The 24545-nt window shown below is 43.6% G+C and overlaps 1 protein-coding gene across 1 annotated transcript in view; it reads left to right on the plus strand.

The window, feature by feature from the left end:
- LOC106593365 (voltage-dependent T-type calcium channel subunit alpha-1I) overlaps positions 1-24545 on the plus strand; it is a 134296-nt gene that overhangs the window by 102967 nt on the left and 6784 nt on the right. Inside the window, exons 23-33 of the mRNA XM_045692073.1 lie at positions 3066-3244; positions 4987-5113; positions 6324-6449; positions 7287-7376; positions 12706-12898; positions 15476-15627; positions 16200-16309; positions 18853-18986; positions 21787-21857; positions 23192-23270; positions 24149-24270. Coding sequence (XP_045548029.1) covers positions 3066-3244; positions 4987-5113; positions 6324-6449; positions 7287-7376; positions 12706-12898; positions 15476-15627; positions 16200-16309; positions 18853-18986; positions 21787-21857; positions 23192-23270; positions 24149-24270 — 1383 coding nt within the window. The remainder of the gene's footprint in view (positions 1-3065; positions 3245-4986; positions 5114-6323; positions 6450-7286; positions 7377-12705; positions 12899-15475; positions 15628-16199; positions 16310-18852; positions 18987-21786; positions 21858-23191; positions 23271-24148; positions 24271-24545) is intronic.

Below are 24545 nucleotides of genomic sequence, written 5' to 3' on the forward strand. Positions count from 1 at the left end.
GCCTTGTATCTTGTCACACACCTTCACACACCTTCACACACACACATACACACGCACAGACGCACATCTACACACACATACACACAGGCACACAGCCTAGCGTGAAGTCACTGTCACCATCTATACTAGCATCCTTTTATCATATCTAGACATAGTGCTGTATAACTCCAGGTCATTATCATATCTAGACATAGTGCTGTATAACTCCAGGTCTTTATCATGTCTAGACATAGTGCTGTAAAACTCCAGGTCTTTATCATGTCTAGACATAGTGGTGTATAACTCCAGGTCATTATCATGTCTAGACATAGTGCTGTATAACTCCAGGTCTTTATCATATCTAGACATAGTGCTGTATAACTCCAGGTCTTTATCATATCTAGACATAGTGCTGTATAACTCCAGGTATTTATCATATCTAGACATAGTGCTGTATAACTACAGGTCATTATCATGTCTAGACATAGTGCTGTATAACTCCAGGTCATTATCATATCTAGACATAGTGCTGTATAACTCCAGGTCTTTATCATGTCTAGACATAGTGCTGTATAACTCCAGGTCTTTATCATATCTAGACATAGTGCTGTATAACTCCAGGTCTTTATCATATCTAGACATAGTGCTGTATAACTCCAGGTCTTTATCATATCTAGACATAGTGCTGTATAACTCCAGGTCTTTATCATATCTAGACATAGTGCTGTATAACTCCAGGTCTTTATCATATCTAGACATAGTGCTGTATAACTCCAGGTCTTTATCATGTCTAGACATAGTGCTGTATAACTCCAGGTCTTTATCATATCTAGACATAGTGCTGTATAACTCCAGGTCATTATCATATCTAGACATAGTGCTGTATAACTCCAGGTCTTTATCATATCTAGACATAGTGCTGTATAACTCCAGGTCTTTATCATATCTAGACATAGTGCTGTATAACTCCAGGTCTTTATCATATCTAGACATAGTGCTGTATAACTCCAGGTCTTTATCATATCTAGACATAGTGCTGTATAACTCCAGGTCTTTATCATATCTAGACATAGTGCTGTATAACTCCAGGTCATTATCATGTCTAGACATAGTGCTGTATAACTCCAGGTCTTTATCATATCTAGACATAGTGCTGTATAACTCCAGGTCTTTATCATATCTAGACATAGTGCTGTATAACTCCAGGTCATTATCATATCTAGATATAGTGCTGTATAACTCCAGGTCTTTATCATATCTAGACATAGTGCTGTATAACTCCAGGTCTTTTATCATGTCTAGACATAGTGCTGTATAACTCCAGGTCTTTATCATATCTAGACATAGTGCTGTATAACTCCAGGTCTTTATCATATCTAGACATAGTGCTGTATAACTCCAGGTCATTATCATATCTAGACATAGTGCTGTATAACTCCAGGTCTTTATCATATCTAGACATAGTGCTGTATAACTCCAGGTCATTATCATATCTAGACATAGTGCTGTATAACTCCAGGTCATTATCATGTCTAGACATAGTGCCGTATAACTCCAGGTGTGATTATTGAATTATTGATGTAAAACACTGTCATATGAAATCACCATTATAGAACAAAATGATTGAGTAAAACATTCCAGCCGTCATCACGCATATTGATTCCTATGGCTGACAGAGTGAGAATGTGTTAATAGCCTGACTGTCTTCTGTTCTGTAGAGTTGCTCTGTCATCAGTGTGTGAATGTCTGCATGTGTTGTCTTGCTGTTTCTGTAGGCCTACAGATCAATCCTTCCATTTGTCATCATTGAGTTTCCAGTCCTCCCTGGCGTAGGAGTTGAACACTGTTTTCATTCCGTCTCCCTCAGGCTATAGAACTCTACCTGCTCAGGTCACCGTGGTAACAGTTGGCATGACGCCCGGTGTTTGTTGCCATTTCTCCGCCCCCCAGAGCTGTCACTCAGAGTTTTAGTTGCGGCGCTGCCAGGCGTCTTGTTTGGTGTCAAAAGTTTCAGAGAAGTGTGTCTGTCTGTCTGTGTGTGTGTGTGTGTGTGTGTGTGTGTGTGTGTGTGTGTGTGTGTGTGTGTGTGTGTGTGTGTGTGTGCGTGCGTGCGTGCGTGCGTGCGTGCGTGCGTGCGTGCGTGCGTGCGTGCGTGCGTGCGTGCGTGTGTGTGTGCGCCACCCCACTGGACAAATAACCTTTTACCCTTCCTCTTCCTCTCTGTTTCTTACCATCACTCTCTCCAGCTTTCTCAATACTTCTGCCTCTCTTGATGAACTTGTCAATATTCTACCTCCCTATGGTTTCTCTCTCTCTCCCTCTCTCTCTTCCCTTCTCCCTCCACTCTCTACCTTTCTCACGCAACCTTGTTTGATGTTTCCTCTCTCTCTCCCTCTCTTCTCTCTCTCTTTCTCTTCCCTCTCTCTTCCCTCTCTCTTCCCTCTCTCTTCCCTCTCTCTCTCCCTCTCTTCCCTCTCTTTCTCTCTCTTTCCCTTCCCTCCCTCTCTCCCCTCTCTCTCTCCCTCTCTTCCCTCTCTCCCTCCCTCCCTCTCTTTTCTATGTCTCTAGTGGAAGCCATGGGAATCTGACATATATTTCCACTTTCAACCACACAACCACCCTCCCTTTCTGGGAAGACGAAGAAAAAAAAAGTTGTTCCCGTGAAAGTACTCAGCAAGTGCAAAATGACGGGGCATGTGAACATCTTCTCTAACACGTCTTTAACAACATCATCCTCTCCTCCTCTCCCTCCACCTCTCCCCCCTTTTCCGCCTCCACTCTCTCTTTTGTGTATTTATTCCTTCTCCTCCATCTCTCTCCTCTTCCTTTCATCCTTCCTACTCCTCTTCCCCTCCCTCTCCGCCCCTCTCTCCCCCCTCCCATCTCTCCCTCATCAGGTGGTGTCTAAGGGTGAGAAGGCGTACCTGATTCTACCACTGTCTCTTTATTGAGGGAAAATATACTTACTATGACTGTGAAATGTGGTTGTCTCTCCTAGCTATCTTAAAATGAATTCACAAACTGTAAGTCTCTCTCGTTCTTCTCCTCCTTCCCTTCCTCCCTCTCCCCCTTCCTCCCTCTCCCAGGTGGTCTCTAAGGGTCTGTACCTGGGTGAGAAGGCCTATCTGAAAAGCAGCTGGAACGTTCTGGATGGTTTCCTGGTCTTCGTGTCGTTGATTGACATTGTTGTGTCCATGGCAGGCGGGGCTAAGATCCTGGGGGTGCTGAGAGTGCTCAGGCTGCTCAGGACACTACGCCCTCTCAGGTAGGGAGGACTAACTGGAAATAACTGGAAATTCTATTTGAATGCTGCCTGAGGAAAACCTGTTTGGTAGAAATGACTTGACATAGCAGGCTGATCTGTTCCAACCTGTATATATTAAGGTAGATAATGATGTTAATAGTTCACTAACATCTCACTCACTAAGGGACTGATGTTGGAAAATGGTGTGATGTAAAGCATTATGGTGCAATGCAACTGTCTGTCAATGATGTCAATGTATTTCAGTGGACCTTTCACATGTCTCCTCACTCCATAAATATAGGACTGATGCTTACTTATATTAGTTAGACTTTTTACTCTTGCTGGAGTATAGGCCACCAACAACAGATGTCCATTGTATCTGGTCTGGAAATTAACGCCATCTAAAGCATTATGCAATGCAACTGTCTGTCAATGTACTTCAGTGTAACACTTGACCATCAGATTGATAACCCAAACACCAAAAGGTGATTGTAACTCCCACTATTTCTCTCTCAGGGACTCACTGCAGGCTGGACTTGGCCAATATCATGTTGTATGTCCTAACCCTTTGTAACCATGGAGCTTTGTAACCATGGAGCTTTGTAACCATGGAGCTTTGTAAGACTGGAGCTTCGTAACCCTGGAGCTTCGTAACTCTGGAGCTTCAAAACCCTGGAGCTTCGAAACCCTGGAGCTTCGTAACTCTGGAGCTTCGAAACCCTGGAGCTTCAAAACCCTGGAACTTCGTAACCCTGGAGCTTCGTAACTCTGGAGCTTCGAAACCCTGGAGCTTCGAAAGCCTGGAGCTTCGAAACCCTGGAGCTTCGTAACTCTGGAGCTTCGTAACTCTGGAGCTTCGAAACCCTGGAGCTTCAAAACCCTGGAGCTTCGAAACCCTGGAGCTTCGTAACTCTGGAGCTTCGAAACCCTGGAGCTTCAAAACCATGGAGCTTCGTAACCCTGGAGCTTCGTAACTCTGGAGCTTCGAAACCCTGGAGCTTCGAAACCCTGGAGCTTCGAAACCCTGGAGCTTCGTAACTCTGGAGCTTCGTAACTCTGGAGCTTCGAAACCCTGGAGCTTCAAAACCATGGAGCTTCGTAACCCTGGAGCTTCGTAACTCTGGAGCTTCGAAACCCTGGAGCTTCGAAACCCTGGAGCTTCGAAACCCTGGAGCTTCGAAACCTTGGAGCTTTGTAACCATGGAGCTTTGTAACCATGGAGCTTAGTAACCATGGAGCTTTGTAAGACTGGAGCTTCGTAACCCTGGAGCTTCGTAACCCTGGAGCTTCGTAACCCTGGAGCTTCGAAACCCTGGAGCTTCGTAACCCTGGAGCTTCGAAACCCTGGAGCTTCGAAACCCTGGAGCTTCGTAACCCTGGAGCTTCGAAACCCTGGAGCTTCGAAACCCTGGAGCTTTGTAACCATGGAGCTTTGTAACCATGGAGCTTCGTAACCATGGAGCTTTGTAACCCTGGAGCTTTGTAACTCTGAAGAGGGTACAGGCTTTTGTTCCAGCCCTGCACTAACACACTTGAGGGACCTGAATTATTATTTGACAAGGGGAAGAAGGTTTGATTGTGCTGAGTTGGGGGTGATCCTGAACACCTTGTGTTCTGTCCATGACCAGGGTTTCTGCACACTGGAATATCAGTGCTAACAGCAGTCACTCTACTCACTGTTATACATCACAGCAGAATCATAGATGATGACCAGATTGATGAGAAGTCCTCAAGCCAGTTATTTTTGTCCCTCTCTCTGTCAGGGTGATCAGTAGAGCTCCAGGGCTGAAGCTAGTGGTAGAGACTCTCATCACATCTCTGAAGCCTATAGGAAACATCGTCCTCATCTGCTGTGCTTTTTTTATCATCTTCGGCATCCTCGGTGTGCAGGTAGGACTACGGTATTATCTTCCAGGGGTAAAGTTTCCCCTATGTACAGATCTAGGATCAGATTACCTTTCCTCAAGTCACAGCCTTTACTATTAGTGTGGGAAAAGCTAAACTGTTATTGTATAAGTCCAGCTTTATTGTACATCCTAACAGTAGTTAGTTATTAAGTCCAGTTTTATTATACTTCATAACAGAAATGTGCTGTGTTGTCCACTTCTCCACGCCTCACATCTGACTGTGTTTAAGATGTTTTGTGAAGATGAAGACACTTTTGATTTGATTTGACTTTCTGTCTGTTGATTTCTTATTGAACTTATTCTCTTTTATCTTCACTCTTCATTATTTTCCCTTTCTTTTCTTCCCGTTTTTATCCTCTCAGTCCATCTGAGGTGTGTTATTATGCTGTTTCTCTGACGTTTCTGTTCTCTCTGATGAGAGTAGTCTGGTTGAACTGTGATAACATCTCACCCAGGAAGAGAATCCATTCTGTCTGTCTGTCTGTCTGTCTGTCTGTCTGTCTGTCTGTCTGTCTGTCTGTCTGTCTGTCTGTCTGTCTGTCTGTCTGTCTGTCTGTCTGTCTGTCTGTCTGTCTGTCTGTCTGTCTGTCTGTCTGTCTGTCTGTCTGTCTGTCTGTCTGTCTGTCTGTCTGTCTGTCTGTCTGTCTGTCTGTCTGTCTGTCTGCCTTCCTAGGCTTTCTAAAAACAGTGTTATGTACACTGTTCGCATACTCCCTAATTATCTCATTACTTAAAAAGCTATTCTGTTATTGACTGATTTCCTCCTGACTCTCCTCGGGTGTGTTTTTGTTTTTGAAATGAATCAACCGAGTTGAAGAAGAAGACTTACTGTTTTTGATGGAACCATGAAGGACAATAAAGATGTTCTGAATTTGAAATCTGAATCTAAATGACGTGTAATGTATTGTTCCATGCTGAGTAGATCTCAGAAGAGAAAAGAGCTGAAAGAAGTGGAGTAGTTAACCATCAGAGATTTGTTTTCTTTCATCCTCAATGGTTCATTTATGTGCATGTCTTTCCCTGTGTGTGTTTTTAACATTGTTTCATGTCTTGTATTGTTCCCTCAGTTGTTCAAAGGGAGGTTTTACTACCAATGTCTTATGAAGTGTTATGTGGCCTTATAATGCACTTATAACCCATATCAAGGGTATACATAAGCAGACTAACTGTACTATATTGTTGTCCCCTCTCAGCTGTTCAAGGGGAAGTTTTACTACTGCCTGGGTCTCGAGGTGAAGAACATCACCAACAAGTCTGACTGTCTCCAGGCTAACTACAGATGGGTTCACCACAAATACAACTTTGATAACCTGGGACAGGTAGGAGGGGGCAGGGCGGTGTGTAAAGGTTGGTGTGTGTGAATGGATATGGACAGAGAGGGAGAGTTAGACAGGTAGGGGCAGGCTGGCTTGTGAGGTGAGAGAGAGAGAGAGAGAGAGAGAGAGAGAGAGAGAGAGAGAGAGAGAGAGAGAGAGAGAGAGAGAGAGAGAGAGAGAGAGAGAGAGAGAGAGAGAGAGAGAGAGAGAGAGAGAGAGAGAGAGCTCTATGCATTAACATAGGACACCGGACTCAATTAGGTTTGTGTGTGTGTATATTATATATAAATAAATGTGTGTGTGTACCGTCTGTGGGTAGGACAGTGGTCTCAGTCTGTCATAGTCCTCCTGTCCTGCTGTATCCCAGAGACCCAGGTTGACTGGCTTACTGTCCACCATCCCATTGGCTGAGTAGTTATCAAAGCTGAGGGAGAGAACACAGAGAGAGAGAGAGAGAGAGAGAGAGAGAGAGAGAGAGAGAGAGAGAGAGAGAGAGAGAGAGAGCTCTATGCATTAACATAGGACACCGGACTCAATTAGGTTTGTGTGTGTGTATATTATATATAAATAAATGTGTGTGTGTACCGTCTGTGGGTAGGACAGTGGTCTCAGTCTGTCATAGTCCTCCTGTCCTGCTGTATCCCAGAGACCCAGGTTGACTGGCTTACTGTCCACCATCCCATTGGCTGAGTAGTTATCAAAGCTGAGGGAGAGAACACAGAGAGAGAGAGAGAGAGAGAGAGAGAGAGAGAGAGAGAGAGAGAGAGAGGGAGAGTTGGGTTCATAAATCCCAGACTAACTGTCTGGTAAATAAACAGAATGTGTTTCTGTCTCCTCCAGGCTCTGATGTCTCTGTTTGTGCTGGCATCTAAAGACGGCTGGGTCAACATCATGTACCATGGTCTGGATGCTGTGGGCATAGACCAACAGGTACTGTAGAACACACATAGTATGGCTGTTGCAGTGACCGTGTTACAGCCACACCAAATTCTACACGGTAATCTCCTTTTATGCACTCTGGATATGCGTTGGTAGTACCCAACTCACTAACTACCATCAGGTCCTAACAGCCTGGTACTCAGGGCTCTGTTGTCCCTCTAACCACTCTGATGTCAATGCAAATGCGATCGAAAATCACATAAAACACTTATCATCAAAACAGTATGATGTTTTTAAATCCAACCCACTGTGATTGATCCATGTGACTAAAAGAAGTTCACCAACAGGTTGAAACTGAGTGGAAAACATGTTCGTTGTGGATGTTGTTTCAAAGCCTAACACAATGAAATGGACAGCGCTTTCTAAGGGTATGATTAGTCCCAAACAACCATAATCATATTAGAGCTTATGCATACACAGGCCTACAGTTGAAGTTGGAAGTTTACATAAACTGAGTTTAAATATATTTGGCTAAAGTGTTTCACAATTCCTGGGATTTAATCCTAGTAAACATTCCATTGCACCTATGGAGGGACTGGTGTCAGAACAATAGTAGAGAGAATGTCACGACTTCCGCCGAAGTTGGTGCCTCTCCTTATTCGGGTGGCGTTCGGCGGTCATCGTCACCGACTTTCTAGCTGCCACCGATCCATGTTTCTTTGTCGATTGGTTATGTCTTGATTGTTCACACCTGGTTCCCATTTTGTTATGATTACTTCCCTATTTAAACCCTCTGGTCATCATGATGTTTTGTGCGTTATTGTTTTACTGTTGGTATTGTTCGTTGTGTTTGTAGTTCTTGTTTTCCCTGCGTGGATTTTGTATGCTGAATTTTTATTTGAGTAAATTACTTATGTTTTACTCAGTTCGATGTCCTGCGATTGACTCATTTTCCTCATCCCCTGTACACGGACACTGACATAGAATGATTTATTTCAGCATTTTTTTCAGCTTTTATTTCTTTCATCAAATTCCCAGTGGGTCAGAAGTTTATATACACTATATTAGTATTTGGTAGAATTGCCTTTAAATTGTTTAACTTGGGCCATACATTTCAGGTAGCCTTCCACAAGCTTCCCACAATAAGTTGGGTGAATTTTGGCCCGTTCCTCCTGACGGAGCTGGTGTAACTGAGTCAGGTTTGTAGGCCTCCTTGCTCGCACACACTTTGTCAGTTCTGCCCACAAATTGTCTATAGAATTGAGGTCGTGGCTTTGTGATGGCCACTCCAATACATTGACTTTGTTGTCCTTAAGCCATTTTGCCACAACTTTGTAAGTATGCTTGGGGTCATTGGAAGACCCATTTGCGACCAAGCTTTAACTTCCTGACTGATATCTTGATGTTGCTTCAATATATCCACATAATTGTCTTTCCTCATGATGGCGTCTATTTTGTGAAGTGCACCAGTCCCTCCTGCAGCAAAGCACCCCCACAAAATGATGCTGCCACCCCTGTGCTTCACGGTCGGAATTGTGTTCTTCGGCTTGCAAACCTCCCCCTTTAGATGCCAACACATAACGATGGTCATTATGGCCAAACAGTTCTGTTTTTGTTTCATCGGACCAGAGGAAATTTCTCCAAAAATAACAATAGTTGTCCCCATGTGCAGTTGCAAACCGTAGTCTGGCATTTTTATGGCGGTTCTGGAGCAGTGACTTCTTCCTTGCTGAGCAACCTTTCAGGTTATGTCAATATAGGACTCATTTTACTGTGGATATAGATACTTTTGTACCTGTTTCCTCCAGCATCTTCACAAGGTACTTTGCTTTTGTTCTGGGATTGATTTGCACTTTTCGCACCAAAGTACATTCATCTCTAGGAGACAGAACATGTCTCCTTCCTGAGTTTTATGACAGCTGCATGGTACCACGGTGTTTATACTTGCGTACTATTGTTTGTACAGATGAATGTGGTACCTTCAGGCATTTGGAAATTGCTCCCAAAGATGAACCAGACTTGTGGAGGTCTAATAATTTTTTTCTGAGGTCTTGGCTGATTTCTTTTGATTTTCCCATGATGTCAAGCAAAGAGGCACTGAGTTTGAAGGTAGGCCTTGAAATACATCCACAGGTACACCTCCAATTGACTCAAATTATGTCAATTAGCCTATCAGAAGCTTCTAAAGTGTCAAACACATCAATGAAGGGGGACCAAAACGCAGCGGGTAAAGTGCTCATCTTCTTTATTTACTTACTAAAGAGAACACTTAAACGAAAACAATAAATGACAACCAACAGTTCTGTAAGGTAACCCAACTATACAGAAAGCAACCACCCACAAAACACAAGTGAAACGAACACAACTAAATATGGCCTCCAATTAGAGACAACAACAACCAGCTGCCTCTAATTGGAGGTCATTGCCAAAAACCAACAGAACTAGAATAAACATAGAAATATAAAACACAGAACAAAACCCCCAAAACATCAAAACACCCAAAACAAACACCCCCCTGCCACGTCCTGACCAACTATAATGACAAATAACCCCTTTTACTGGTCAGGATGTGACATAAAGCCATGACATACTTTTCTGGAATTTTCCAAGCTGTTTAAAGGCACAGATCAACTTAATGCATGTAAACTTCTGACCCACTGGAATTGTGAAACAGTGAATTATAAGTGAAATAATCTGTCTGTAAACAGTTGTTGGAAAAATTACTTGTCATGCACAAAGTAGATGTCCTACCCGACTTGCCAAAACTATAGTTTGTTAACAAAAAATTTGTGGAGTGGTTGAAAAACGAGTTTTAATGACTCCAACCTAAGTGTTTGTAAACTTCCGACTTCAACTGTATATATGAGTCCAAGCCTGAAAGAATAAAACAGAATTAAAATACTGATTCTGCCGTTTAACTATACATAGCCTACCGCATATTACAAAAACATTTAAGATATCTTTGGTACATAATTGTATAGTCTAAATTAAACAAATGCAGAGTTAGCCTACAATTATAGTGAGTTTGTATTTGATTTTGAATAGCCTAGTAGTAGGGCATTTTGATATTCTGATAATTACCTTTAGCTATACATAATATCTCACCAACCTTGGTTTCCATATCCTTTCTCTCCTTCATTCCATTCTCCAGCGTGCAGGTAGAGGGGCTGTCAACAGTTTAATTAGTAACATTTTGTTGTGAAAATATGTTCCCGAACAGATTTAACTTGGTTTCCCATTTAAGCACTGGGTAGCTGCAGGAACAGGGTTGGAGAGGCCATGGCATACAGAGTTTGCCCGGAATATCACCTGTAGCGCGATGAAATAATCAGTGGACTACCTGAAGTGTGAAAGGAACCGGTGGGAAATTGGCCTCCATTCGCTGTTCCAGTGCATACGGATGACATATCATTTTCCCCCTGTTGTTCCTGCCCATTTGATAATGGTCCATTCTAAATCAAAACACATTTTACACATTTGTAAAGACAAGATTAAATTGAGAATAGTTTGATGGGTGGAAATATGATCACTTGATGAGAGAACAGCGTGTACGGCGTGAGGCAAGGAACAGAGCGCAAGCTTTTTTTGTGAATTTCTCAAATCATCAAGAGTATAGTCTCATCATGCAGTCCACATATCTTTTGGTTTCTAAGACATTCTATAGTTTATATCACTCACAACGAACGTTGCCAAATAACTCTAAATCTAGCTTATCGGATCTGTTTCAAAGCTCAACATGGCCACTTCATATGGGCACTCTCTCTGAAATGGGAAAAATGAAGTTTATATTTAATTCAGCTAAGTTCAATTATATTCTTCTTACTATAAAATCATATAATATAAAATAATGGCTTGGGACTTATAAGCATATCTTGTCTGCTAAATGAACAAGCGTACAGCCTGTGGCATGGCACATAGCCTGATAACATACAGTAGGCCAACTCATATTCTGTTCTTCTGAAATACTTTTTCTTCATATCATAATGTTTCTTTAGACCGGGCTAAAATAAATAATGTATTTATTGTGATGGTGTATGTTAAATAGATTTATTCGATTTTTTTGTAGATGTTCCAAAGGTGTGCGTCAGCAACTTGTATGAGACTTGTATTAGGCTTGTATGAGGCTTGTATGAGGCTTGTATTAGGCTTGTATTAGGCTTGTGTGAGGCTTGTGTGAGGCTTGTATGTGGCTTGTATGTGGCTTGTATGTGGCTTGTATGAGACTTGTATTAGGCTTGTGTGAGGCTTGTGTGAGGCTTGTGTGAGGCTTGTGTGTGGCTTGTGTGAGGCTTGTATGTGGCTTGTAATGTGGCTTGTGTGATGCTTGTGTGAAGCTTGTGTGAGGCTTGTGTGAGGCTTGTATGTGACTTGTATGTGGCTTGTATGTGGCTTGTATTAGGCTTGTGTGTGGCTTGCATGTGGCTTGTGTGTGGCTTGTATGTGGCTTGTGTGAGGCTTGTATGTATGTGGCTTGCGTGTGGCTTGTGTGTGGCTTGTGTGAGGCGTATATTGAGGAATCAGACTAGACAGTGATGACTCTCCTCTTGTTCCTTATTGAGGAATCAGACTAGACAGTGATGACTCTCCTCTCGTCCCTTATTGAGGAATCAGACTAGACAGTGATGACTCTCCTCTCGTCCCTTATTGAGGAATCAGACTAGACAGTGATGACTCTCCTCTCGTTCCTTATTGAGGAATCAGACTAGACAGTGATGACTCTCCTCTTGTTCCTTATTGAGGAATCAGACTAGACAGTGATGACTCTCCTCTTGTTCCTTATTGAGGAATCAGACTAGACAGTGATGACTCTCCTCTTGTTCCTTATTGAGGAATCAGACTAGACAGTGATGACTCTCCTCTCGTCCCTTATTGAGGAATCAGACTAGACAGTGATGACTCTCCTCTCCTCCCTTATTGAGGAATCAGACTAGACAGTGATGACTCTCCTCTCGTCCCTTATTGAGGAATCAGACTAGACAGTGATGACTCTCCTCTCGTCCCTTATTGAGGAATCAGACTAGACAGTGATGATTCTCCTCTTGTTCCTTATTGAGGAATCAGACTAGATAGTGATGACTCTCCTCTCGTCACTTATTGAAAACCAGAACATGTCTTCCTCCTTGCTTCTTCTTTTACTCTTGCCCTTTGACCTCTCTTTTGCATCCCCATTTCCTCTCTCTCTCACCTCTCCCACTCCTTTCTCCCCCTGCTTCCCCTTCTCCCTTTCAGCCTGTCAATGCTGCTATACCTCCTTCCTGAATGAACTAACCTCTCTCTATCTCCCCTCCCCCTCTTTCCCCCCTCCCCCTCTCTCTTTCCCTCCCCCTCTCTCTCTCCTCCCTTCCTCCCCCCTCTCTCTCTCCCTCCCTCTCTCCTCCAGCCGTCTATTAACAACAATCCGTGGATGCTCCTGTACTTCATCTCCTTCCTCCTCATCGTCAGTTTCTTCGTTCTCAACATGTTTGTGGGTGTGGTGGTGGAGAACTTCCACAAGTGCAGACAGAACCAGGAAGTGGAGGAGGCCAAAAGGAGGGAGGAGAAACGACAGAGACGCATGGAGAAGAAGAGGAGGAGTAAGAGGGGGAGGGATGGGGAAGGAGGGAGAGAGAGAGAGAGGGGAGGAATGGAGGGAAGGAGTGGTTGAGGGGGAGGGATGGGGAAGGAGAGAGAGAGAGAGGGGAAGAATGGAGGGAAGGAGGGATGGGGGAGGGATGGGGAAGTAGAGAGAGAGAGGGGAGGAATGGAGGGATGGAGGGATGGAGGGGGAGGGATGGGGAAGAAGGGAGAGTGAGAGGGGAGGAATGGAGGGATGGAGGGGGAGGGATGGGGAAGGAGGGAGAGAGAGAGGGGAGGAATGGAGGGAAGGAGGGATGTAGGGGGGGATGGGGAAGGAGGAAGAGAGTGGGGAGGAATGGAGGGAGAGAGAGGGGAGGGATGGGGGGAGGGAGGGATAGGGAAGGAGGGAGGGAGAGAGAGAGGGAAGGAATAGAGGGAAAGGGGGAATAGAGAGGGGCGGGATGGGGAAGGAGGGATGGGGGAGTGATGGGGAAGGAGGGAGAGAGAGGGGATGAATGGAGGGAGGGGAGGGAGGGAAGGGATGGGTAAGGAGGGAGAGAGAGATGGAAGGGAAGGAGGGAGAGAGAGAGAGGGGAGGAATGGAAGGAAAGGAGGGATGGGGATGGAGAGAGAGAGGGGATGAATGGAGGGAGGGGAGGGATGGGGAAGGAGGGAGAGAGAGAGGAATGGAGGGAGAGAGAGGGGAGGGATGGAGGGATGGGGAAGGAGAGAGAGAGAAGGGATGGGGGGATGGAGGGTGGAGATAGATAGGGTTAGATAGTTGGACAGTTAAGGTCCTGCAAGAACCCCCACCAACTAAAGAGGTTCCTCGATGAACCACACATCCTATGGGGTTCTTGGAAGAACCTTTTGGAGGCCGTTTTTAGTGTCAAGAACCCTAAGGTTCTTTGAAGAACTTTAAGGATCTTAGAATAACCCTTGTTGAACAACACATTTTTAGAGTGTATAGTTATTATTAAAAAGGTAGAAAGAGGTCAAATAACATGAGATTCATTGAACCAATTATGAGAAGTACAAAAATAAGAATATGAAAATGTGATTAAAAGTTGGGGAGGATGGGGTCAAACTGATAGTCGGGGAGGATGGGGTCAAACTGAAAGTCGGGAGGATGGGGTCAAACTGAAAGTCGGGGAGGATGGGGTCAAACTGAAAGTTGGGGAGGATGGGGTCAAACTGAAAGTTGGGGAGGATGGGGTCAAACTGAAAGTCGGGGAGGATGGGGTCAAACTGAACGTCGGGGAGGATGGGGTCAAACTGAACGTCGGGGAGGATGGGGTCAAACTGAAAGTTGGGGAGGATGGAGTCAAAATGAAAGTTGGGGAGGATGGGGTCAAACTGAAAGTTGGGGAGGATGGGGTCAAACTGAAAGTCGGGGAGGATGGGGTCAAACTGAAAGTCGGGGAGGATGGGGTCAAACTGAAAGTCGGGGAGGATGGGGTCAAACTGAAAGTGGGGGAGGATGGGGTCAAACTGAAAGTTGGGGAGGATGGAGTCAAACTGAAAGTCGGGGAGGATGGGGTCAAACTGAAAGTTGGGGAGGATGGAGTCAAACTGAAAGTTGGGGAGGATTGGGTCAAACTGAAAGTCGGGGAGGATGGGGTCAAACTGAAAGTCGGGAGGATGGGGTCAAACTGAAAGTCGGGGAGGATTGGGTCAAACTGAAAGTCGGGGAGGATTGGGTCAATCTGAAAGTCGGGGAGGATAGGGTCAAACTGAAAGTTGGGGAGGATGGGGTCAAACTGAAAGTCGGGGAGGATGGGGTCAAACTGAAAGTCGGGGAGGATGGGGTCAAACTGAAAGTCGGGGAGGATTGGGTCAAACTGAAAGTCGGGGAGGATTGGGTCAAACTGAAAGTCGGGGAGGATGGGGTCAAACTGAACGTCGGGGAGGATGGGGTCAAACTGAATGTCGGGGAGGATGGGGTCAAACTGAAAGTTGGGGAGGATGGGGTCAAACTATCCTTGGGGGCCGGAGAATTAAAGTAGAATGTTTAACTGGCCCGTCTCTGTAGGTGGTTTGATGTAATACATGATGATATCATTATATTACTATATGAGGATGGTCATTCATCACTTTAGTCCATTTAGGTCTATTTTACTTCCTGTTTAAGGAAAAGGATATTATTCATTTCTCTGTAGATTAGCTCATCCTTTCTTTCCCTCCCCTCTACTCGCTCCCCGTCTTCCATCCTTTCTCTCTCACCTTCTCTTGCTTTCTCTTCACCCATCCTCTCCTCCCTCCCTCCCGTCTTCCTCTTACCTCTACAATCCTCAATATCTCTCTTTTTCCCATCCTCTCCCTCTCACTCCTCTCTCTCTCCTCTCTTCCCTTCCACACCTCTCCCTCTCCTCTCATCTCTCCTACCCCTCCCTCATCCCCTCTTCTCCCCTACCTCTATCCACCCTATCTCCTCTCCTCATCCACCCCTCTCCCCTCTCTTCTTCATCCTCACTCCCCTCCCCTCTCCTCTCCTCTTCCTTCCCTCTCCTCTCATCTTCCCCCCTCTCCCCTCTCCTCTTTTCTCTTCTCTCCTCTCCTTCTCTCCCTCCTCCTCCTCCCTCTTCACCCTACAGAGGCCCAGAAGCTACCCTACTATACCAACTATAGCCATGGTCGTCTGATGATCCACACTCTGTGTACCAGCCACTACCTGGACCTCTTCATCACCTTCATCATCTGTATCAATGTCATTACTATGTCCCTGGAGCACTACAGCCAACCACAGGTATGGACGGGTGATGGTTTGGGTGTGTGTGTGTGTGTGTGTGTGTGTGTGTGTGTGTGTGTGTGTGTGTGTGTGTGTGTGTGTGTGTGTGTGTGTGTGTGTGTGTGTGTGTGTGTGTGTGTGTGTGTGTGTGTGTGTGTGTGTGTGTGTGTGTGTGTGTGTGTGTGTGTGTGTGTGGTAAATGCCATCATACATTCTTCTTCCCCTCAGTACTCTATTTGTCTTTGATCTTGAGATTGCATAGTGACATAGCTTGGCTTTTGAGGTACTGTCTCAACAAGGATACAATGTGACCCTCACATTCAACAAATACTAACCCATCTCTCTATCTCTCTCTCTCCCTCTCCCTCTCTCTTTCTCTTTCCCGCTTTCTCTCTCTCTCTCTCTCTCTCTCTCTCTCTCTCTCTCTCTCTCTCTCTCCTATCTCTCCCTCTCTCTCTCTCATTTCTCTCTCTCTCTGTCTCCCACTCTCTCTCTCTCTCTCTCTCTCTCTCTCTCTCTCTTGTCTTCCCCCCCTCTGTCTATCTCTTTCTCTCTTTTCCCCCCTCTCTCTCTCCTCTATATTTCTCTAGTCATTGGAGACTAGTCTGAAGTATTGTAACTATTTCTTCACCACAACCTTCGTGGTGGAATCTGTCCTCAAGCTCATCGGCTTCGGGTTCCGACGCTTCTTCAAGGACAGGTACAGTAGGAAACACACGCACAACACAAAACACACACACACACACACAATACACACATACAACACATGCACAACATACAACACAAACACACAACAAACACACACAAACACACCTGTTTTCTGAGTCATGCCTCCTATATATCAGATTACTCACATTACCCAGATGGTTGTTATGAAGAGTGACTATGATTTTGGAAGACACACACACACACACACACACACATTAGGTGATTATGGAAATATCTAAGGCTTATTAATATCCTAATGCGTATTCATGTGTGTGGAATCACCTCCAGTGTAATTGTAATGTTTTAATGTAAACCACAGGAGAGGACCAGAACTGATGCTTTGATCAGCTCCTTTAATTACATATTATCTTCAACTTCTGTTTCCCCATGTAGATCGTGATGATCAACACACACACACTGACACACACACACACTTACGTCCCCATGTAGATCCTGTTTAACATGGAGGTGTTACAGCGATAAGGTATTAGATAAGACTAATTTCTGAAAGTGCCTGATTAGAAATGATGGGTATTTGATGTGTCGTCATCAAGTCCATATAGACTGATGTAATAGAAAGAGAGCAGATCTTTATTTGTCAAGTTTTAACCATGAAATTCTGTCAGAAGTGTCAGCCTACCTTCAGCCACCTTCTAATAAGAGAGAGAGAGAGAGAGAGAGAGAGAGAGAGAGAGAGAGAGAGAGAGAGAATCAAGTGTTGTAGTGTCTTTAAAAATGTAACATCTTCTTAATTCTCTTCAGGATTTGACCCTGTTAACTTCTTATGGGCAGGTGGGATGATAACGTCCCACCTGGCCAACATCCGGTGAAATTGCAGAGCGCGAAATTCAAACTACAGAATTATCAATATTTAACTTTCATAAAATCACAAGTGTAGTACATCAAAATAAAGCTTAACTTCTTGTTAATCCAGCCGCTGTGTCAGATTTCAAAAAGGCTTTACGGCAAAAGCACACCATGCGATTATCTGAGGACAGTGCCCCGCATACAAAACCATGAAAAACATATTTCAACCAGGCAGGTGCGACACGAAAGTCAGAAATAGCGATAGAAAAAATGCCTTACCTTTGATCTTCTTCTGTTGGCACTCAAAGGTCCCAGATACATCACAAATGGTCATTTCAAAGGTCCCAGTCAATAATCCACCCAGTTTCCCTTTCTCAAAATGCATACAAAATCAATCCCAAACGTTACTAATAAACTTTTCCAAACAAGTCAAACAACATTTATAATCAAACCTTAGGTACCCTAATACGTAAATAAACGATAACATTTAAGACGGAGAATTGTTAAAGTCTTTACCAGAGAGAAATACCAAAGAACGTGCTCTCAATCACGCGCTTGGAAACACTACAGCCAAAATGGGAACCACCAAGAAAAACTACAATTTCTGGCTCATTTTTCCAAAAACCAGCCTGAAACTCTTTCTAAAGACTGTTGACATCTAGTGGAAGCCCTAGGAACTGCAATCTGGGAGGACCTCGCCTTATAATAAAAGTGACAGCCTCTGAAAATAGTCGTAGGCTGAAATTCCTTTTTTTGGGATGGTTTGTCCTCGGGGTTTCGCCTGCCATATCAGTTCTGTTATACTCACAGACATTATTTTAACAGTTTTAGAAACAGTTTTCTATCCAAATCCACCAATTATATGCATATCCTAGCTTCTGGGCCTGAGTAACAGGCAGTTTACTTTGGGCACGCTTTTCATCTGGATGTGAAAATACTGCCTCCTACCCAAGAGAGGTTAACAGTATTTCCTACAGTAGCACAGTTGTGTGTCTCTGACTGTTACATAAGCCTAGACTGCACACACACACACACACACACACACACACACACACACACACACACACACACACACACACACACACACACACACACACACACACACACACACACACACACACACACACACACACACACACCCACCACTGTGCCTGGTTATAGTACTCCTCAAGCAGTAAATCATTATCTAGGTCAAGAAACATTTACACCATCAAAGAAGTCTGGGAGGAAAATATGAATGACTGATCTGCCGTATGACAAAGTCTGAAAACGTCTGTTTGTGCGTCTGTCTGTCTGTACATGTGTGTGTACATGTGTGTGTACGTGTATGTGTGTGTGTTCGTCTGTCTGTCTGTGTGTACATGTGTGTGTGTGTGTTCATCTGACTGTCTGTGTGTACGTGTGTGTGTGTGTGTGTGTGTGTGTGTGTGTGTGTGTGTGTGTGTGTGTGTGTGTGTGTGTGTGTGTGTGTGTGTGTGTGTGTGTGTGTGTGTGTGTGTGTGTGTGTGTGTGTGTGTGTGTTCATCTGACTGTCTGTGTGTACGTGTGTGTGTACATGTGTGTGTGTTCATCTGTCTGTGTGTATGTGTGTGTGTGTGTGTGTGTGTCATCTGTCTGTGTGTGTGTGTGTGTGTGTGTGTGTGTGTGTGTGTGTGTGTGTGTGTGTGTGTGTGTGTGTGTGTGTGTGTTCATCTGTCTGTCTGTGTGTACATGTACATGTGTGTGTAGGTGGAACCAGCTGGACCTGTCCATAGTGTTGTTGTCAGTGATGGGCATCGTTCTGGAGGAGATTGACTACAATGCTTCTCTACCCATCAACCCTACCATCATCAGAATCATGAGGGTGCTGCGGATAGCACGAGGTACAAACGCACGCACGCACGCACCCTTCCCTTTTCAGCTCCATACTAATGGAATAAAGCTAATGCTGACATTCCATATTCTACTCTACATTCTATTTCTCCCCTCATTATCATAATCCTCCTCCATCCTCTCTCTCTCTATCTTTACCTCTCTCTATATCTCTCTTTCTCTCTCTCTCTCTATCTCTATCTCTCTCTCTCTCTCGCTCTATCTCTCGCTCCCTCTCTCTCACACACACACAGGCCACCTTAACACTTCACTGGGAAAGAACAGATAATGATACGACTAGTGTTAAAAGCTTTGGCCCTCGGCACTCAATCTTTTGCCCGCTACAATACCACACCAGGACCGCAGAACGACCACCAGGGAAATAGATGGTAATTACCGCCCAGTCAATACGTGGAATAACGAGCGGTTGTGTTATCTGACTGGAAGGCTTATGTAGCTCCAGTCCGCAGGGTGTTTTCCTGTGTGAATGTTACAGTAACTAATGTAACACAGTAACTAGTGTAAAATAATAACTAGTGTAACACAGTAACTAGTGTAACACAGTAACTAGTGTAACACAGTAACTAGTGGAACACAGTAACTAGTGTAAAACAGTAACTAGTGTAACACAGTAACTAGTGTAAAACAGTAACTAGTGTAACACAGTAACTAATGTAACACAGTAACTAATGTAACACAGTAACTAGTGTAACACAGTAACTAGTGTAAAATAGTAACTAGTGTAACACAGTAACTAGTGTAAAACAGTAACTCATGTAACACAGTAACTCATGTAACACAGTAACTAGTGGAACACAGTAACTAGTGTAACACAGTAACTAATGTAACACAGTAACTACTGTAACACAGTAACTAGTGGAACACAGTAACTAGTGGAACACAGTAACTAGTGTAACACAGTTACTAATGTAACACAGTAACTAGTGTAACACAGTAACTAATGTAACACAGTAACTATTGGAACACAGTAACTAGTGGAACACAGTAACTAGTGGAACACAGTAACTAGTGTAACACAGTAACTAGTGTAACACAGTAACTAGTGGAACACAGTAACTAGTGTAACACAGTAACTAATGTAACACAGTAACTAGTGTAACACAGTAACTAGTGGAACACAGTAACTAGTGGAACACAGTAACTAGTGGAACACAGTAACTAGTGGAACACAGTAACTAGTGTAACACAGTAACTAGTGGAACACAGTAACTAGTGTAACACAGTAACTAGTGGAACACAGTAACTAGTGGAACACAGTAACTAGTGTAACACAGTAACTAGTGTAACACAGTAACTAGTGGAACACAGTAACTAGTGGAACACAGTAACTAGTGTAACACAGTAACTAGTGGAACACAGTAACTAGTGGAACACAGTAACTAGTGTAACAGTAACTAGTGTGGCTGACTGATTAGAAAGAACTAGGGAGAGGATTCCAAAGAGGGCTGTTTAAATTCTAAAGGTTCTGTTTTAAAGAGGAAGAGAACATCGCCAGTGGCTCTTTTAGCTCCGAACACTTCTATGGAAATTGCCATTTGATTCGTTCATCTGTCACAAAGGGTACAAGTGTATGCTTTAGCCACCCCAATTTAAAGAACTTGGTTATACAGGAGTCCCAGGGGGAGAGAACGGGGGAGGAGGGGGAGAATGAGGGAGGAAGGAGAGAAGGGGAGGACAGGGGATACATGGAGGAGAGAGATAGAAGTGGAGACTTTCTAGTGCTTTTTAAGGATGTTTCAGGGTAAGAGGCCAAGGTGGATCTCCAGGACTCCATATCCCAGAAGACAAATGCTGCTTCTTTTCCCGGGACAGTCAGTTCTCTCAGTCGTTACTGTTAAAAATGGTTTTTGTGACATGGGCATTGTGTAGATTCTCTAACCTCAGAATACCTATCATTCTATTCCCTCTTCTCTCTCTTTTCTCTCTACTGTGTCTGTTCTCTACCAATGTTTCCCTTTTCCTCTCTTTCTACACGTTCTATCTGTTCCTCTGCTCTCTCTCTCTCTCTCTCTCTCTCTCTCTCTCTCAATTCATTTCAATTTAAGGGGCTTTATTGACATGGGAAACATATGTTAACATTGCCAAAGCAAATGAAGTAGATAATATACAAAAGTGAAATAAACAATAACAATTAACAGTAAACATTACACATACAGAAGTTTCAAAAGAATAAAGACATTACAAATGTCATTATGTATATATACAGTGTTGTAACAATGTACCAATGGTTAAAGTACACAAGGGAAAATAAATAAGCATAAATATGGGTTGTATTTACAATGGTGTTTGTTCTTCACTTGTTGACCTTTTCTTGTGGCAACAGGTCACAAATCTTGCTGCTGTGAGGGCACACTGTGGTATTTCACCCAGTAGATATGGGAGTTTATCAAAATTGGGTTTGTTTTCTAATTCTTTGTGGGTCTGTGTAATCTGTGGGAAATATGTGTCTCTAATATGGTCATATATTTGGCAGGAGGTTAGGAAGTGCAGCTCAGTTTCCACCTCATTTTGTGGGCAGTGTGCACATAGCCTGTCTTCTCTTGAGAGCCATGTCTGCCTACGGCGGCCTTTCTCAATAGCAAGGCTATGCTCAATGAGTCTGTACATAGTCAAAGCTTTCCTTAAGTTTGGGTCAGTCACAGTGGTCAGGTATTCTGCCACTGTGTACTCTCTGTTTAGGGCCAAATAGCATTCTAGTTTGCTCTGTTTTTTTGTAAATTCTTTCCAAAGTAATTATATTTTTGTTGTCTCTCTGTCTGTCTCTCTGTCTGTCTGTCTCTCTCTCTCCAGTTCTCAAGCTATTGAAGATGGCTACAGGAATGAGAGCTCTTCTAGACACAGTGGTTCAGGCTCTACCTCAGGTGTGTATCCACTCAATTACACACACACACACACACACACACACACACACACACACACACACACACACACACACACACACACACACACACACACACACACACACACACACACACACACACACACACACACACACACAATATGCAGCGTATACACAGACACACACAAATTGGGCTTTGCCCTCTCCTGGCATTGCCAGATACCCATCTCTGTGCCCTATCCTTTATCCCTACCACTGAAAGAGGTTCGTTCTGAATAGGGGAGAGTGATGGAGGAGTACTGTCAATATCTCTGCCACTGACTTTTAGAGTGCATCCCAAATGACACCCTGTTCCTTATGTAGTGCCCTATTACCCATAGGGCGCTGGACATAAGTAGTGTACTACATAGGGAATATGGTGCAATTTTGGACAAAGTCAAGGTAGAAGTGGGGCTGTGACACGTTGCCCTCCTCTCCTATTCTGATGACTTTCCGACACCCGCTCATTTTTATGAGTATAAGACGTCTTATTTTTATTAACTTTTCACTTTTTATTCCCCATTGACTTTGAGCCAAAAGCAATTGGATTGTTAAACTTTGATCTGTTTTCGGAGGAGAATGTCATTTTATCTTACACTCCTTTGAGAGTATCTATCTCCCACTAGTTAGTATATACTGTTAATGTACACAGGCTTAGAAACTCCTCTCATTTGACTTGATACCTTGGGGTGTTTTACCACGTTTGCTTTGTATCTCCTTGGATAGCAACACACACACACACACCCAGATACACCTACGCAATCTGGTACGTATGCACACACACACACACACACACACACACACACACACACACACACACACACACACACACACACACACACACACACACACACACACACACAGGATAATACATCTCCCTGCATTCTCCCTGGATTCTTTTCTGCCTCAAATTGATGAGCTTTTTATCCATGTTATTTTCTTTCAGCCAATCTTTCCCTGACAGGCCTCATTGGTTTTCCATTGTTGTTGTTGGGAGGGTTGTTTCAGTTCAGGTCCATTTCTTCTAGTGTTACAAGCCAAATCACCCATATAACCATTAGTAAGGTCCTTAGGGGGGCCTTGTCATGCCAGCCTGGTTATACCTCAAGGTTGCCACTGTGCTTTCCACCAGTGCTTTGACTCAGTCTACACAGACCTGCTGCACTGTATTTCACTCCTTGCTGTGGGGGTTTAACTGTCCTTATTGAGCACAGATTGGCTGAATGTCTCTCAAAGCAGGAAGTATGACAACCTGTATTGACTGCTGATTGGTTGACTGTCTCTGTATTGATTGTTGATTGGTTGTCTTTGTGTCAGGTGGGGAACCTGGGCCTGCTGTTTATGTTGCTGTTCTTCATCTACGCTGCTCTGGGGGTGGAACTGTTTGGAGAGCTGGGTGAGTCTGTTTTAATAGTACCTTAAAACAGCTAACAATAATAGAAAATGTACTGTACTAAACAAAAACCTCTCATCCTTGATAAAAAGGCTAAATGTATAACCAAAATGAACTGCACTGAACAAAAACCTCTCATCCTTGATAAAAAGGCTAAATGTATAACCAAAATGAACTGCACTGAACAAAAACCTCTCATCCTTGATAAAAAGGCTAAATGTATAACCAAAATGAACTGTACTGAACAAAAACCTCTCATCCTTGATAAAAAGGCTAAATGTATAACCAAAATGAACTGTACTGAACAAAAACCTCTCATCCTTGATAAAAAGGCAAAATGTATAACCAAAATGAACTGCACTGAACAAAAACCTCTCATCCTTGACAAAAAGGCAAAATGTATAACCAAAATGAACTGCACTGAACAAAAACCTCTCATCCTTGACAAAAAGGCAAAATGTATAACCAAAAGGAAATGTACTGAACAAAAACTGCTCATACTTGATAAAAAGGCTAAATGTATAACCAAAATGTATTGTACTGAACAAACACCTCTCATACTTGATTAAAAGCTAAAGGCATAACCAAAATGTACTGTACTGAACAAACACATCTCATACTTGATAATTAGGCTAACAATACATTTTCCTGAGGGTCTATACCCTTATCTTTGGGCCAAAACAAATACTCATTCAAAAATTGCAGTGAACTGTCAGAAATAAGTAAACAAGTTTTATGTTTATTAATATTTTGTTGCACAGTGATAAATTAATCTATCTCTTCTCCCACCTTTCTCTACATCTCTTCTCCCTTCTCTCTCTCTCTCTTTCGCTTCCCACCTCTCACTCTTTCTCCTTCCCTCCCTCCCCTCCATCTCTCAGTGTGTAATGCTGACTACCCGTGTGAGGGCATGAGTCGGCACGCCACCTTCGAGAACTTCGGCATGGCCTTTCTCACCCTCTTCCAGGTCTCCACCGGAGACAACTGGAACGGCATCATGAAGGTACACAAAACCCTCAGTCAATGTATCTGGCAAAATAAGGGTAAAATAAAATAAATCAATTAAAATGGTAAATGTAGGCCATTTATGACTTTAAACACTAGAGAATCATGAGAAATATAGACAGAAGTAGCACAGAAGCTGGACAGAAAATGAGAACAAGACTGTGCCGACAGAAAGAGAGAGAGGGAGAGAAGAAAGAGAGAGAGAGGGGGAGAGAAGAAAGAGAGAGAGAGAGGGAGAGAAGAATGAGAGAGAGAGAGGGTGTGAAGAAAGAG

Source organism: Salmo salar, chromosome ssa12, assembly GCF_905237065.1.
Source record: "Salmo salar chromosome ssa12, Ssal_v3.1, whole genome shotgun sequence".
NCBI classification, from domain to species: Eukaryota; Metazoa; Chordata; class Actinopteri; order Salmoniformes; family Salmonidae; genus Salmo; species Salmo salar.